Source organism: Thermobia domestica, chromosome 10 (assembly GCF_964235325.1).
Source record: "Thermobia domestica chromosome 10, izTheDome1.hap1.1, whole genome shotgun sequence".
NCBI classification, from domain to species: domain Eukaryota; kingdom Metazoa; phylum Arthropoda; class Insecta; order Zygentoma; family Lepismatidae; genus Thermobia; species Thermobia domestica.
The window spans coordinates 220,193,363-220,211,421 of record NC_137463.1 but is presented as its reverse complement, the minus strand read 5'-3'; the positions used below and the strand labels follow the sequence as shown (position 1 = coordinate 220,211,421).

The following is an 18,059-nucleotide window of genomic DNA, read 5'->3' as shown; positions in this document are numbered from 1 at the left end:
TAACTACCATAAACAGTGGTTCTAAATTTTTACAACTTCATGTATCTTCACATTACGAAAATATTTCAGTAATAACAAGTAAAACATGTCTACTGAAAGCAGTTTCAATCTTACTGATTTTTAGGAATACCATCGGCAATGGTAAGACAAAAGGTAGTAATGGTAGTACAGTAAAGCACAGATTATTCAGGGAATTGGGTGGCAAATACGAACTCTATCTTGCAATATGGTATCATGTTCTGGGGAAATTCAAATCAGAGATTTAATGTTTTCAAAATTCAGAAGAAAGCCATAAGAATACTTTGTCATAAGAAGCCGATTTTTTCTTGTAGACATTTGTTCAAGGAGGTCAATATACTTCCACTGGATAGTTTATATTTGTATCGTCTCTTTTTGTATTTGAAAGAACACTCATCGGCATTCGTAACAAACAAGGATGTACATAATCATAATACGCGAAATGAGAATGATTTTCATTTGTGTAATCACTGGTCAGCAATGTATCAAAAAAGTGTAAGTTATGGTGGTGTTAAGTTGTACAACATGTTGCCTATTGATATAAAGTATGAAGAAAATATGAAAAGATTCAGACAAAAATTAAAATCATTTCTATTAGAAAATTCTTGTTATACGATTGAGGAGTACGTAAATATCATGACAATGTAATATTACTTTATTTTACTCATGTAAATTTTTTGTACATATGACGCATGTTACACTTACTTGAGGACATTCCTCGTACTTCTAAGTTCATACAAAAGAAATAAATACAATACAATACACCGTGGATAATCCGAAAGAAGTCTAAAATTGAGGTACAAACATGAAGCAAAAAATATACTTTAGCACAAAAGCTATGTTTTATTGTACAAAAAAACATAATAAAACCTTTAAAATATGTACAGAAACCTTTACTCTACGTTGGAAATATTGATTCAGTTTTAGAACATTCAGTACTTATTTGCATGCGGAGTGTCAGTTCGCAGCCACTACTTATGAAAAACAATTAAGCGCGACTGCAGTAGGGCTAAAAAAATAATCGCGGCACTAGCGGATAATCAGGGCTTTACTGTAATTCAACATGCTTTAAATATCTTCTTTATCAATATCAAATCTTAGAATGTAATTACCAGTTATAATACACAATAAAATGTCATGTAGTGTACAAAACTTCACGATGAAAGTAAAATCTTGTCTGGAAACTGAGAAACGACTCCAATAGAAGTTAATCAGATTTCTAAGCCTATTTTTCCAGTTTGTAAATCCAAGATTAACACTGGCAAGTTGTAAATTATAGTTTGTTCCTATGTACTATATATGTCGAGAGAATAATTTCCAAAGCAGAAGCATCACAAGTCATTCGAAATAAAACTGACTTTTCATTACCTAAAGGATGTCAACTACAATTGATTATTTTTTAAAAATAGTACACTAAAGTGACTCGAAATTTATTTTAAGAACTTGTTTATGAAAGTGGTAATTGGTGATGCAGCTGTACGTGAAAAAAAAAAAAAAAATGCTGCTACTTATAAAGCAACAAGTAATTCTTAGTAAAACAGAGCCAGATACGGACAAACGACGAATGTTCATCAACACGGCCGAGGTTATATGGCGGGTTCCTAAATACAGTTCAGATTTACCACTCTTAGACACAGTGTTCGACAAAATTAAAGAGCAATATATTTGCCGATAAAGGTCTTGAAGATCAATGGTCGCATTTACTATTAAAAAGGGAAAATATATCCCTATGGTGAGAGTCAAAGGCATAAACATGATCTTTTATTTAAACAAACACTAGTTTAATGTCCCATTTCCAAAACTTTTTACCTTTCGAAACATTGCTATTCTGCTTCCAGATAAATAATATAAATTTTACACTAAGAATCGCGTCAAAGTTACTATCTACTGTACATCACACTAGACCTCCAGTTATCGGACCCAGACTATGTTCCTTGGCTTTATTTATTTTTTATTTATTTTTTTTAAATACTTGTCGCCTGCAGAAATCCGACGTGTGTTCGAAATGTTTTGAAAATATCTTGGATATTTTAAAAAATCTATTTACTGTAAACAGCCATTCTTGCATTCAACCTAACCCGAAAAGTAACAGTAGTTAGTTCCAGAAAAACTATGGCACTCAGACAAATCGTCGTATGAAAACCAGAGGAACGTAACTCCATTTTTGTAGCTTTACACGAGAAACGGAAAAAAAAATATTTCTTTTTCAAACAAATGTCGTTTTAATAAGTTAGTAAACGCATTATTGTATAGCAGAAAAGCCAATAACAAAGTCAACTTCAATACCATTCAAATAACACCAAGTGAGGCTTTCAGAATTATGCTCATAATCCACGCAAACAAAAATTCAATTCTTGGAGTTACGTTCTTCAGTTCTCATACGACGAAATACAGCACATAAGAACTACAGGAAAGATTCATACTAAGACAATGAACCTTGACCTCTGAAAAGCTTGTGACTTGCATGGACACTCTTCCAAAACGTTGTATGCTCCCTAGCCTGACCCAGCTAGATCTGCCTATGTTACAGTGTCAGTGTTGTATTGCTTATAATATTGTTACTTTCATTCATGAATTTAAGTACACTTCAGAAAACTTCTCTTCATAACTACACAGTAACTATATATAGTGTTATAAATATTAGATACCTTGCTGAAAAATTATTTTTACGTAATATTGAGTTTAGCGTTTGGAACATCCAAATACTTATCCTTATTTTCTTCAAACAAATCAATCAAACTTTTGGTAAATTTGTCATGAAGCTCGTCAATTTGTTGAGGAGTTGGATTTTCCACTTTTTCTACGTCAATAGGTTTGCCAACTACAATAAGAATAAGAATGATGAAAATATTATTAACAATATGCATCTCATATAGATTGAGAACATAGTTCTATACGAAATCTAGCAGTTTTAGAATCGTCCACACACTTAGGCGAATCAAAATATGCCATTAAAGAAGTACACATTTTACATAATATGTGCTCGTTATTAGAAATATTAGTCTATGAGCCCTATTAAGACAAAAGATCCACGATTGAACTTCAACAAAGGCAACTTGAATGAACACAGAGATTGAGTTGAGTTGATTTTTAGTTTAGCGTCCCTTTCAGCAGCGAGGCTATATGAGACGTGGACCTACTGATTAACGTGGAATCCGAACCACATGAGCTCCCGCCGGGAATCGAACCCTGGTCTCCCACGCCAAAGGCGCGTACGCTAACCGCTTAGCCACGGAGGAGCTCAAAACACAGAGATTGAATCATTAGTAACAAAAAATAAATAAAATACAATAAAATAAAAATTTCTGACACACAAATTCACCTATACAATTTGGCAACGAAACCTCCGTAGGAAATTGAGAAATTGTTCCATCATTTATAATCTTACGCTTTTGCATTCGGTTGGACTGTTTTCGTCGTTATTTTGAAGAAAGAGAAGAAACGATAATCGTTAATTAGAAAATTAAATGAAATCTTTAAGTTTAACGTCCTACGGTTATGCCGGTTAGGTTAAAGGAGACAGTGATAATGAGAGATGAGTGAAATGGTGGAATGAAGAAAGTGGGAGGAAACGGGAGAACCTCGAGAAAACCCACGAGCACGGTGTTTGTCCACCACAAAGTCCACACAATCATTAATTAGGGATATATATAGTTGGTAGAATTGAGAGGTACCTGAGAAGATGATGAGCGTTTTTAGTTTGTAGGGCATGAGGGTAGAAATAAATAAGAATTAATATTTTAAAAAAGTAGAGAGTTGAAGGTTTTGGTTTAGGAAGAACGAAAAGGAAGATTGTTAGGGTGTTTAGGACTTTGGATGCGTGTTCTACGTATAGCAATACTGAAATTTCAAAAACTGCAAATGGCAGCCACTTGGATGATTTTTCAATCATTTAAAATTTCTGGTTCGTAAGTTTCCTATACCTTAGAGCACGGTTTCTCAACCTAGCAGTCGCGAAGATAAGCGAAAGATGAATGAACTGACCAAAAAATTTGGTTTTAATCCATTCGCTTTTAGGGAAGTTACTGTATCCACTATATATAAGAAATTTATTCTACTATTATAAAAATAGATGGATATCATGAGATCTCCGCTATAGGTATATTTAAAATCCCACACATGCTTATTACAAACCAGAAATTATAAGGGGGGTCGCTGGCAAGAGGATGTAATAGGAATTAGATTGAGAACTACTGCCTTAGAATATTGTCATTTCGTTCTCAAGTGGAAGTTCTGTTTCTCAATATACCAAGAAGCAGTTAGAAGAATGTAAAATGTTGTGGTTCACCTGCTTTTCTGAGAATACCTGCCAAACGTTATTCCCAGTAAGTTAAAGAAATGAAATATACCAGATGATTAAAAATAAATTTCGCATCAAAAGTATTTTATTATTTAATACATAATTCTATTGTTTAAGAAAACCAAGACACACCGTGACAGACACAAAAGTCTCAACTGGATCCTACGACATCACACCAACTCAATGAAAAATGTATTATTTACTTTCCTAAGATCCTCCTACCTTTTTGCCATACCAAAGAAGTAGCAGTAGTAGTTGTAGTAGTAGTAGTAATTATTATTATTATTATTATTATTATTATTATTATTATTATTATTATTATTATTACACCCAACCAGAATGCATTTCCATTAAAGCATTCCCATTTTCCATGTGGGCAACATCTAGCCGATTTATAGCTCTCTTGTGATATCCATTGATACATATCAATTGTGAAGTATCCTGCAGTGCAACTACCTCCCTTTTTGTATGTATTTAGAGGAAAGTAATGTTTACACTTCTTCCACTTGCTTCAAATTTCGAAGAAAGAAAAAAAAAAGCACTACAAACACTAATTTGTAACTGATGATAAGCTACCACTAATTCTATTCTAATATTTATATACTGTACGTACCAACTTTTCATACAAAAAGAAAAAGTTTTCGGAAGATGAAACGGTCTCGGAGGCGAATAGTTAAAATTTGTATCTAGACGTTTACGTAGAAATAATAATAACGAAAACTGTTTTCTGCTCTCACTGTGCATTATATGAACATTTCTTACAATGCTGTCTCAAGTATAGACACAACACTTTTTTCGTCACTAATTTCACAATTAAAACCGTAAACCATCTGAAAGCAGTAACCATGGAAATAAAGCATTGTTGAAAATAATAATGTAATATATTTTTGTATTTTATAGACTATGATAGTTTTACATTAATACTATCATCATCAGTGCCCTTTAGGAAATATGCTAACGTATTTGTAACAATAAAATATAATAATATCTAAATAAATAAATGTCAACCCGCAATAGAGCATGGTTACACACAATTTTCCAAAAACTTTTCTTTGGATTCTTACTTATCGCATTGTAAATCATATAAAAATAAAGGATGCCTCCGACCCGTGTTTATTTTGAGCGGCTACTAAAGATGTCACATGAGTAAAATCACACATTGACGACATTATTAATGCAACCTCCCTCCCCACTACCTTTGTCAATGGCTTCTTTAAACTATAGAAGTCAAGAGTGACTTACGAGAATATTAAATGATGTGTGCAAGTGAATATATAGCCATAGTTACCCAGTTTTTGTATATCTATCCCTTCATTTCATTTCAGCTTTTCAACATACCAACTTAGAGCCCAACGGAAAAGTAACGATCACTCTACTCTCTCTCGCCCATGCTTTGTAATTTCATCTAAGCTAGATCCACCATGATCCGAAAATAATACCTTTACACCGAAATTATCAATCAGAAGATATTTTGATTTTTCATTTTTAATATTAATGTTCCGCACTCCAGAAAATAACAATTCAACTTGTCAAGCACATTGGATCGGAAGTCTTACTCTCGAATGTCTGTTTTATTTCTATAACGACTTAAGATATTCTTGGGGAACTCGACAATCTTCTGCGAACTTCGCGATCTATTCTTCTTTCCTGAATTCCTTCTGTATAATCTCTAAGACATGACTTATATCTTATTTCTTGTGCGAAAAATTGCCTCCTGTGGTTTGATAGGTAGGTATCGACTTTTGATTTATCCGACTTGGAAAAATTAACGTATGGAAGGGATCAACACCGATAAACTTCTGGAGCTGATTCGACAGCTAAAAATAAGGATAAAAAGTTCAAATAAACATGGGTCCAGCGTGGCAGCGTTTTCAAGCAGCACCTGTGAGACGTTTCGCCAGCCGCCTTCTTTTAAGTGCAATACCTGCCGAACAAATAGAGATATTGACGTCGGGCCAAAAGAATGTAAAGAAAGTCACATCCCATCAAAATAATGGCGCAAACAGAAAGAAGCAGAGCAAACTGCACAAGGGGACTCTCCAAACGGAGAAGGAGATTCACCAAATGAAATATAGTAGAGAACGTGAAAATGAATAATACGTACAAAAATAAAATGACCTGCTTATGTTTAGCGTACGTACTGAATGATCGATTGGGCCGTGCAAATGGGGATTCCCCACAGCGTCGGGGAGCAATGTATACGACAGAAATACATCACGAACGAGATGGTTTGTTGGACCGACAGTAATGTAAGAAGGACGGTATAATAATAATAATAATAATAATAATAATAATAATAATAATAATAATAATAATAATAATAATAATAATAATAATAATAATAATAATAATAATAATCGATTTATTGCTGATGTTTGTATTCTTGTAGACAGTGTGTACAGTCCTTATTAGCAAAGGTGTCTCAACTGCGTTATACATAGAGTAATAAAACTCAACACCTTTCTCCCCAATTCTGCCATTTTTTTTTTCTTTCGGACATCGCTGTAGGTAACAAGTTTCGGGAGCGATACCGTCCTTCTTGCGTTACCATCAGTCCAACAAACCATCTCGTTCGTGATGTATTGTGTCGTATACGTTGCTCCCCGACGCTGCAGTCAGGAATTCCCATTTGCACATTCCAATCGATCATTCAGTACGTACGCTAAACATAACCAGGTCATTTTATGTTTGTACGTATTATTTATTTTCATGTCCCCTAACTGTATCTCATCTGTTGAATCTCCTTCTCCCTTTGGGGAGTCCCCTTGTGCAGTTCGCTCTGCTCCTTTCTGTTTGCACCATCATTTTGGTGGGGTGTGACTGTCGTTACATTCTTTTGACCCAACGTCAATATATCTATTTATTCGACAAATATTGCACTTAGAAGCATGAGGCTGGCTAAAAGTTGCACGACTGCTGCTTGCAAACGCCGCCGCGTTGGACCTATGTTTATTTGAACTTTTTTCCTTGTTTTTAGCTGTAGAATCATCTCCCGAAGTTTTTCGGTCTTGTTCTCTTCCACCCTATATATCTTTTTATAAGAAATTTTATTCCCATCTGAAGATGGGCAAGCCGTAGAAGAAGGTAACGCCTTCTTTGGGGCCATGAGCATTCATTTATTGGTAGTATCATTGGGAGATGGGTACTAGAATTTATTAATATGTTTATCTGGTAGACATACAGAAGAAGGTGACCTGAGCATGGTATGTAATTTATATGATGAAACGAAGTGCAGTAAGAGAACACAAGGATATATGATATTATATAAAACGAGAGGGTGTTAATCTTCTGCTCTGGGTCTACTCAGAGCGGGTTCAAACACTTGGAGCCTTTTAGTTAGAAAACAAAGGAGTTCAATGACGAAATTATATGCAATGGATGAATGGATGATGATAGTATATACGACAACGGGGGTTATAGTGAGTGGATGAGCATCTGCTATACGGTGTTGAATGTACCGAGAGCGGAGACTGTACAGATGTGATAAGAGTGTTGGTATAGATGTGCGACGGTAGACCTCTTGTGTTGGCGTCCGTGGCAATAAGGAATAAGGAAAGCGTAAAACATGGGGTTCCATGACTTGTAGTTTATCATAAAACTTCTGTGAAGCCAATAACCATGCGACATGTCAAGTATATTTTCTGCTTATACTTTTTTTTATTTCTCCCGACTATATTGACAGCGAGCATTTCAGGTAAAACGTCCACACCTAGTTACATTATTCAATTATCTTTATTGTAATGGAATTTTTCTTTTTTAAATTTTATTATTTTTCGCAAACAATTTCCAAAATATTCTTGGCACAACTGAAGTATCTGAAAAGTAGTTTCAAACTATTGGTTTCATTTAATTCTATTTAATAGCTAAGATATATTTAGATCTTTACGATGTAAGAGTAAGTTATTGATTTTCGCGAACACACGATATCAAAAGCTATATAACTCCTAAAGATTATTTTATGATCCATTAGATAAAATAATAATAATAATAATAATAATAATAATAATAATAATAATAATAATAATAATAATAATAATAATAATAATAATAATGACATTGGGAAACACGAGAAAAAAAACGTCGACGAGGTATGCTCCGTTCGCCATTTTTAATATTCAGACACGGTAAGCTGGGAAACAGCAGCTGGTGGCAACTTATGTTTTCAGATTGTTGAAAATGCCGTAAAAAAAAAAAAAAAAAAAAAAAAAAAAAAAAAAAAAAAAAAGAAAATTGAGTCCAATTGGAGTTTAGCGTTCCTTTCAGCACCAAAGCTATATAATACGTGGACCTACAGTCTATGGTGGAATACAAACCGCCATATCGCGTCCAACCCTCTTCCCCCGAAACCACGTACTAGCCACTAGAAGGACAGGAAGGGTCGCAAATAAGTTATTGTACACAGTCCCGGACATTATTTTCACTTCATATCTGCTTTAATCAGTTCATCGTTTGTTTGATTGGAAGCTTAGTGTTCAACTAAGAGGCTATACGAGATAAATATATACAAGTTTAACGATCTGACATGCATCCCCACGCAAATTTACTCAATATCTCTCACACCAAAGATGATAATGTTAACAAGGAAATTCATCATTTCAACAGAAAACACACCCTAGTAACCTGAAGTTCCCATTTTTACGCAAATTCTACAATAAACAACACACTGTTTACCTTACATTGCATAAATTTTATGAATATTACAGGATATTCACGCAAAATCATGGTATTAACGACATTGGATCCTATTAGCGTTAAGTAAGATGCCACCAAGTGTTTGTTGATGTTTACCGCATGTTACATATATTTCTCTCAAAGAAATTTGAAATGTATAAGTAATTTAAGTTTATTCTAGGTCCATTACAAATTAACAACACTATCCATGGCTTTGGATTGAATATCGTAACAAAAGAAACATGGAGGTCAGGATTACAAATTACGGACGATTTTGGGCAATATTTTATTACTCAAGAAATAGAAGGCATACAAGAAGGAGTAACAAGTCTCGCTGAATTTAGATGTAAAAAGTGACCAGTCAAAAGTTAAGATTTTAAAAAAAAAAAAGAAAGAAAAGGTTTACGTCCCACGGTTATGCCAGTTAGGTTAAAGGAGACGGTGATAATGAGAAATAAATGGAACGGTGAAATGAAGAAAGTGGAAGGAAACGCGAGAACCGAGAAAACCCACCCACACGGTGTTTGCTCAGCACAAAGCCAACTTGGCGCGAGTTGAGATCGAACCAAGGATCCCATGCACAGGGGGTGAACGCTCTACCACTGAGCTACCGCCGCCCCCTTGAAGGATTAATCAACCAAAATTATAGCCAAGGATATATTATGCAATTTAAGGAAAGATTTGATTTGATTTGATTTTCAGTTCAACGTCCTTTCAGTAGCGAGGCTATGTGAGACATGGACTTACAGCTTAACGTGGGATCCTAACCACACCAGCTCCCGTGGGGAATCGAACCCGGGTGCCCCACACCAAAGGTACGTACGTTAACCGCTTAGCTACAAGGGAGCTCCAATAAGGAAATAATATCAGTTTAGTCACAACTTGTTTCAAATCCTAAATTCCCTTCTGTTCTCTCTGGCACTATATTTTCAATGCTTTTGTTTCTTATCTGATCTGTCCTTACAACTGCATATTCCAACACACCTTTTACACTCATTATCTAAAATTTTTTATTGATTAATAAAAGAAATCAGAACTAATAACACCATATTTACTTTCAGTAATAACTAAATTTGTATCTTACCAACAACAGTCAAAGGACTCCTTTTGGGTACGACACCAAAATTATATTGTAAGAGACCACGCCCAAGGAATATTATTGGTGCAATTCCAGTCTTCTCCTTTAAGTATTCTTGTATTCGGCGTATCAATGAACCTTGAGGAGTTGACACCTGGTCGTAAATCTCGGTTTCTCCAAACGAAAATACTGGCACAAGCGAAGCACTGTTAAATATAATAAATAAAGTTAGCACATATTATTAACAGGAAACTTTTAAGTATATAGCTATTTAGAGTACAAAAACGCAGGGATTTATTTGTAGCCAGGGAAACCTGGGAATTTCTCCCCTTCTAAATTTTGACTTCCCTGTCTCTAGGCTTAATTCAGTCTTCCCATCCTGGGAAGATATTTTCCCTCTTTCTTAAGCTACAAACTGTTTTGAAGTGCAATGATTCAACTTCATGTTTTAGTAGCGATTCTTTATTTTTTTCAGTATGTTTATTGTCGCGAGCTATGTTGGTCTTGTTTATAAAATTGCTTCCCGAAGAATTGTTCATAGAATTGCTTTCAGTTTCTTCTGCAGAGCGCAAGAGAGGCTTTTCCAACTTAAACTTACAGCATACTGACGCTAGAAACCATTTATCTGTAAAAACCCTCGAATCGCTTCTTTCCATAAACGTTAATGGGCCAGATATTACATCTTTCAATGCAGAAAAGTATGCCTTCAGCTGGATAAAAAAATGGACATCATATTGCTACCGACAAACCAACTGAAAAAGACGGTATCAGATGTAAACCAACCTCCTATTGCTTCAATATTCTAAAGTGAGGTACGCTGTGAAAATATTGTTAATTTCTAAAGATAGTGTTAGATAACACGCCGTAAGTCATGCTTCAACATACTTAGCTCAAGGTGAAATCGGCAGTCAAACCTTTCTTGTGATTTAGTTGTAAAAACTGTAAATATTGTAAGCTACAATGGCTGTTTCAATTTCGAGAGTAAAAGTAAAAGAAAAGGTAAAGTTTTTTTTTTCTTTCTTTCTTTCTAGGCAGCATCATATTGGTAATTGTTTAATACATGCTCATGATTCTTCGGAGACCAGATTACAGTCTTTGTTCAATTCTGGATTTGTTTTAATACCAGTATGGTTTGTTGAACAGAAGTTTATTTTCAGCAGAACAGTGCTAGGGTCATACACCCCTGAATCTAATTTTATTGAGTAGAGCAAGTGCAAAAACTCATTTATGATATGAGGAATGACATTTAATACCGTCTTTCCCCTTCTATTTAAATAAAATTAGGTTCAAGTGTACGTGCACCTATCACTGCTCTGCCCAAAGTAAACTCTTACCTTTTATCGTATTTATTGTTCGGGCGAGGAATTTGGTTTTTAAAGACCAAATTAGAACGGACTAAAGAATTATTTGTCATAATAAAACTGTTTTACGTAGGAGTGTGACACTTGTTATGACAAGTTGGGCAAATTGCAATGTAACTATAGGGCTTCTACTGGATGCTGCACACTTGTCTTCAGCAGTAGGACGAAAAGCAGGAAGGTAACACATGTAAACTAATCTACCTAACAAAATCTTATCTAGAGCTCCTCCGTGGCTAAGCGGTTAGCGTACGCGCCTTTGGCGCGGGAGACCCGGGTTCAATTCCCGGCGGGAGCTCATGTGGTTCGGATTCCACGTTAATCAGTAGGTCCACGTCTCATATAGCCTCGCTGCTGAACGGGACGTTAAACTCAAAATCAACTCAACTCAACTCAAAATCTTATCTAACGTACCTACTCGTATTTACAATAAAATTGTTTTTTAAAAGGTGAAAAAAATTAGGAACTTTGGGACCGCCTATCAAACTAGTTCCACAATTTTAAAGTACGTAGGTTTAAAAATAACGTTGTCCCAACCCGACTTTGAAGTTGTTCTATTATACAGAACACAATCTTGCATAAACATTCTCCCCTTCTACAAAATCCACAAATAAATCACTGCAAAAACGGAACTACCGATGCTTCTCAAAATATTGATTTCAATTTTTGTGTTCAAATTCTTGATCGGAAAAGGCGTATTTCATAATTTGCTTTCACTTTTATTTCTTTATAACCAAATAAAACGTGCAGACTTAATGACGATTTCGTTTTTTTTTTTTTTTTTTTTTTTTTTTTTTTTTTTTTTTTTTTTTTTTTTTTTCTGAGGAAGATTCGAAATAAACAGGGGCTGAAACTAGTACTCGATTTGAAGAATGTCCCAGGGAATTTCTTTGCTCCCGGGAAGGGTTCCCCCTCTGCCCCCCTGAAATAATCAGTTTTGAATTATTCTTCTACACGATATAGACGAAATAAATCAGTGATTCGTAATTGTACATTAGATGACAAGATTACATTTTCACTTGAAAGAAATTGATATCGTGATCATTACTGTTAACAAACAACAATCGATAAATGCATTTGTGACTTGTGTCAGTGGCAGTACTTTAGTTAAATCAAGAATTAATACACTTAAGAAGTTTCATAAGATACAACAATGCATTAATGTACTTATGACATTTGAAAATATTCATCTTTGCGGTCACGTGGCCAAGGCATTAGGATTCGGGTTTAGCGTCCCTTTCAGAAGTATGACTATAAGATACGAACTTAACGTCGGATTCAAACCACTGAGAACCCACCGGAAATCGTACCCGGAACTCCCGCGTCAAAGACGCGTATGCTAAACATATAACCATGTAGCTCTTTGTTTGGTTACGAGGTTGGCCCATGATGAAATGACTACCTCAAATACAAACTCGAGTAGTAGTTTGGATTCCAATTTTAGCAATTAGTCCCGTCTTATATAGCCTCGGTGCTGAAGAAAAGAAAAAGTTCAAGGCTAATTAATCAATTGGAAATACATATATCAAAACATAATTTTTATGCAGTACAAATGATTTATATAATAAACTATTAGTAATCTTCAAAACAGAGAGTCGTTAAAATGATACTTTCAAATATTGATTACTCTTAAAAGTAAAGAACAAAATTGCTTCAGCTGAGACCAAATATGAGAAAGCCTATAAATCTATTCATTACGTTCTGTAACTATAGAGTTTATGGTTAGTGTGTTTAAACAACTTCACAACGTAAATACGCTGATACTTATTGAGTCCTTTATTGTGCGATATTTTAATATTCCAGATTAATTGCTTCAATTACCAAGACGGATCAAACCTAGCTACATAGTACATCTTAACATAATTAGACTCTATCGACAAGAGAACATACACGAGAGTCCAGATAATAACCTACGATATATCTATCTAATTTGCATAGATTCATTCATGACAACTAAACATTCAAAGTAGAGTATTTGCATCCTTCTGAAGCACTTTGGGCCCAGTACAATTATTTGTAGCACTTTGTGTCCGTTTCAATTTCCAACATAAATTTTACCTTCTGTTACTTCTTTGTTTTATCTAGAACAGGAGTCAAGTAGAAAATAACAGCAAAGCTTAAATTGTTACATATCGATACGTAATATCGCTTCATGCATTTTGTGAATGCGAGTATGAAAATTATGTACTGAATGCTCTAATTAATTTCCTACCCTTTGCGTAATCTGTCAGCTTAACCTTGCTACAGGTGACTAATTTTTTATAGATAAATTATGAATTGCTTTTAAGTTTTCTAGGAAATTATAAACTACTCTCACATATGATTAAAATAATAAGAAATCTAACTTTAAAGCAATTGAACAAGGCTCCTGCAGTTAAGGAACCAGTAAGTGGGCTACGACAATAAACCTGATTTTACACATTAAATACTCTCTCAGATAAATCATTTTCCTATCTCGAAAAACAGTGTAACATAAGCGTGAAACGGTGTATCATTTTCTTTTTTTAAATCTCTGTGTAGACCCACAAAACGAACTGGGATTTTCTTCCTATAAACACACATCACACAGTGTCACACAAGTGCACTTTTGCCATACAGCAGTACGATTGAAAGGACAACCAATTTGGCTCTAGTAGTTAGTTTAGTAACTACGCGTAGCACCATCTTGTCATAACTTTATTAACCGTGTATACCCCTTCTTATAGTATGAAATATGCACCTCTAAGATATTAATATTTCTCTACTTACCCGTTCTTTAACGCTAATTTCACGAATCCTTTACGGTTTTTCAAAATGATTGTATAGTTTCCTGGTCGGCAATAGAAAGATTCTGAAGCACCTCCAACAACAATCACAAGACCATTGCCACCTGAGTCTTTTTGAAGTAAATAATTAATACTGTCCTTGCTCACAGAACAAAAACCTATAGTAAGGGACAAAGTATTTATTATTATTTTAAAAATAAAATAAATATTACTTAAGATTACCTCCCGCTATCAGTAAGTGATTAAGTCTTCCACGCAATATAATCTATGCATTATACTGTAATTACCCATTCATAATATACTCCAAAAGTCGTCCAATCCTTAAGTCAGCTTTAGAAACATTTCTTTTCTCTTCAATAATCTTTATATTTGCGTCACTTGTTTCTAACTATTTGAAGCTTCCACTGAAATAGGAAGTACAGCAGGGTTGACCAGTTTAAAGCAGTTAAAAAAAAAAGAAAGAAAGAAAAAAGAAAAGAAAAGAAAAAAACACCTGGTTTAAACCAAAAGAGTAAATTTAAAAGCAAAAATGCCACAATTAGTGTAAACTTCATGATGACGTTTTCAAATATATCAAACCATCTGCGTAAATTGTACCTAATCAAGGAGTTTCGGTTCCATTCTCTGCAGGGCTATAATATTCTCACCGTTAAGTCTTCAATGAGTCTGTTCGAAAAAAAAACTTGATAAATACACGTTTGTGGATTATCACATTTTATTTACTAACCCTTCATATTATATTCAGATGTAAATTTCCCATTCATTCTTTAAAGGATGTGCGCAATTGTAAAATTATATTTGCGAAAGCAAGTTTTGTTTGTTTATAAGTCCATGAGTTGATAGTAGTAGTAGTAGTAATATTAGTAGTAGTTTTATTATTATTATTATTATTATTATTATTATTATTATTATTATTATTATTATTATTATTATCCTACTACATTCAAAATAAAAACTACAAATATTGTCTTGATCTATTAACTTTATTGGAGTTTTTCTCATACATTACAAACCCAGGAAACATGAATGTAAGTGATTCATTGAAATCAAAAAAACTATTTTCTGCATATGTATATGTATGAATGATTCAGAGCCAGAGTGAACCCAAATGATCCGTATCTTTAATGACTTTCTATTAACATGCAAATTAAATTAAGTTGCTATATTTCTGAATCGGTGAGCTAACTTGGATTAAATTAGATCCGTAGTCTTTGGAAACTGTCCATTTATTTTAATAATGTGTATATCTCTGTATAGTGATTTCATCTCTGTATCTTTCTATCCTTCTCAAGTGGCTCTTTAAAATATTCACAAATATGCATGATCAGTACAATAAGGTTTCTCGCGGCCTGAGTCAGTAGACTCGTCAGCTTTGAAATCAGGGAATCCCAGGTTCGAAATGAAATCTTTCAGTTTTACGTCCCACGGTTATGTCGGTTAGGCTAAAGGAGACGGTGATGATGAGTAATGAATGAAATGGTGGAATGAAGAAAGTGGGAGGAAACGGGAGAACCCCGAGAAAACCTTCGCACACGGTGTTTGTCCACCACAAAGTTCACTGGACTGGGATCGAACCCGGGACCCCTAGCACCAGAGGTGAACGCTCTACCACTGAGCCACCGCGGCCCCAATCCCAGGTTCGAGTCCACTCTCGAGTGAAAACCGAGTAGTGTTTCGGATCTTACTTTAAACTCAAGATCCTGTTCTTCATAACCCTGCTGTTGCATAAGGAGGCCGAACAAAATTATTTCTATACATGTGTAATGTTATTAACTAGAACAAATCTATTTAAACCACAAAATCTGATTTAAGCAAACAGACAAAAAATTTTGCCTAACTAAGCCTAACTAACAACCTAGGTTCTGCCAACCCTGAAAACAAATTAACTAACCTACATTTTGTGACTTTCTGTTTGTTTCTTTCACTGATGGAAATATAGTTCTCTAGTCGATCTATTGGGATGATAGAAGCTTTTCAACAGAAATAAACAGTTTAATCTATTCTGACCGTTCTAGAGATACGAACACCGTGAAATCTCTTTACAGATTTTATTTTTTGGCCGACATTTCAAAATATACAAAAAAAAAAAAAAAAAATGTTTACACTCGCTATTAACGAAGGATGCAATATAAAATTGAAATAACAATCTAATACTATGAACCAAATGTAAAGTTACTTTAATTGTGCCTTTGTTGTAATTCTTCATACGAACCACATATACTGAATTACGTCGCTAACCTGAAGGCTTCGTCATGGCTAATACTTTTCAGATTGCAGAAAAAAATGTTCTCATTAATGAGTAAATGAAGCTTTATTATAAGTACATGATGGCAATTAGTGAATTTAGGGCTCCGGTGGCTTAGTGGTAGAGCGTTCACCACTGGTGCATGGGGTTCTCAATTCGATTCCATTCGCGCCAAGTGAGCTTTGTGATGGACAAACACCAAGTGATTGGGTTTTCTCGGGGTTCTCCCGTTTCCTCACACTTTCTTCATTTCACCATTTCATTAGTTTCTCATCATCACCGCCTCCTTTAACCTAGCCAGCATAACCGTGTGACTAGCCGGCATAAAGATTCATTTAATTTTCAATTAGTAAATTTTTAAGGAGTTTGGTTTATCAAAACTCTTTTATATATTTACCTTGTCTGTGTGTGTATGTATGTGTGCCCTCGACAAAAAGTTAACAATCTACTTAATGGATCACCATGAAATTTGGTGAAGATGAACAGGATCAAAAGTTCAGAATAGAGTTTGATGATAAAGACGATACTCAAATCAGAAGCAATAGAAATAAACAATTTCCGGTTTTTACGTTATTATAGAGCAAAAACAGCAAGAGCGAGCAGCTGTTTGTTGCAATCGATTAAGCCTACCCCAAGATTACATTTCATCTCCATCCTTAACTCTCTACTAAAACCGGAAGTAATAGAAGCCCACTACAACTTAGGTTTCAATATTGATCTACACCAAATATAAACGATAGAAGACAGCGATAAGAGGTTTTTTGGAATCGATTTAGCGTTCTAAGAATATGTACCATCTCTCTTAGCCCTCTATTCAAACCAGAACTGGTAGAAATCAATCACTTCCAGATGATCGTTATAGAATAATAACCGCTATAGACAGCGAGATGGGTTTTCAGTAAGCAATTAAGCTTCCCAAGAATGTATTTCATCTCCACTCTAATCTCTCTACTAAACAGGGTTGGCAAAAACCATGGTTTTTATTGAAAAAACCAAAAAAACAGTTTTTTTTTATTTAAATAATTTACTCTATGTATTTATATTAGATACGGACAGAAATTAGTTTGTTTCGCCTTAATGTTATTATGCAACAACAAGGTTATGCTGGAAGGGGTCACATAAGCTTAAAGCGGAATCCAAACTGCTTCTCGACTTACATCCAAGAGAAATTGTCCATTTGGACACAAAACCGGGACTAATTGGTCACAAATGCGATTGCCGACTCAATCACGAAGGACTCCTGATAAAAAATACGTTGTACTGATCTTTACATAGGCGTACTTGTTAATTTAATTGTCAAGAGTCATTTCAAAAGGGCAAAAAGATAAACAGTTACACAAGTAGAATTATATATAAATCGGGAAACTCCCGCCTTAGCCATTGGAATCCTGTTATTACTTTAAATGTGTTTGTATGTAAAATTTTCAGGTCAACATATCATAATCACTACGCTAAAACTGGGGTATTAAATTATAAATTTGGTGTGTAGAAATTATTCAATAAAATTAAAACAAAGTCAAATCCAAGTTGATGTTGGAAGCTACGTAGGCAGTTGATAAATTTTGCCAATTTCTATCAATAAGAGGCAAGCTTGGCTTCTTTATAAAACAATAGGCACTCATTC

At 34.5% G+C, this 18,059-nt stretch overlaps 1 protein-coding gene across 4 annotated transcripts in view; it reads right to left on the bottom strand.

The window, feature by feature from the left end:
• LOC145662999 (2-acylglycerol O-acyltransferase 2-A-like) overlaps positions 1-18,059 on the bottom strand; it is a 46,039-nt gene that overhangs the window by 3,034 nt on the left and 24,946 nt on the right. For all 4 annotated transcript variants that reach the window (XM_081729114.1, XM_081729116.1, XM_081729115.1 and 1 more), the window contains exons 4-6: positions 14,174-14,348; positions 10,074-10,273; positions 1-2,839 (exon numbers count right to left, since the gene is read on the bottom strand). The exon at positions 1-2,839 is cut by the window's left edge and continues 3,034 nt beyond it. In XM_081729114.1, coding sequence (XP_081585240.1) covers positions 2,685-2,839; positions 10,074-10,273; positions 14,174-14,348 — 530 coding nt within the window. In that variant the 3' untranslated portion in view covers positions 1-2,684. The remainder of the gene's footprint in view (positions 2,840-10,073; positions 10,274-14,173; positions 14,349-18,059) is intronic.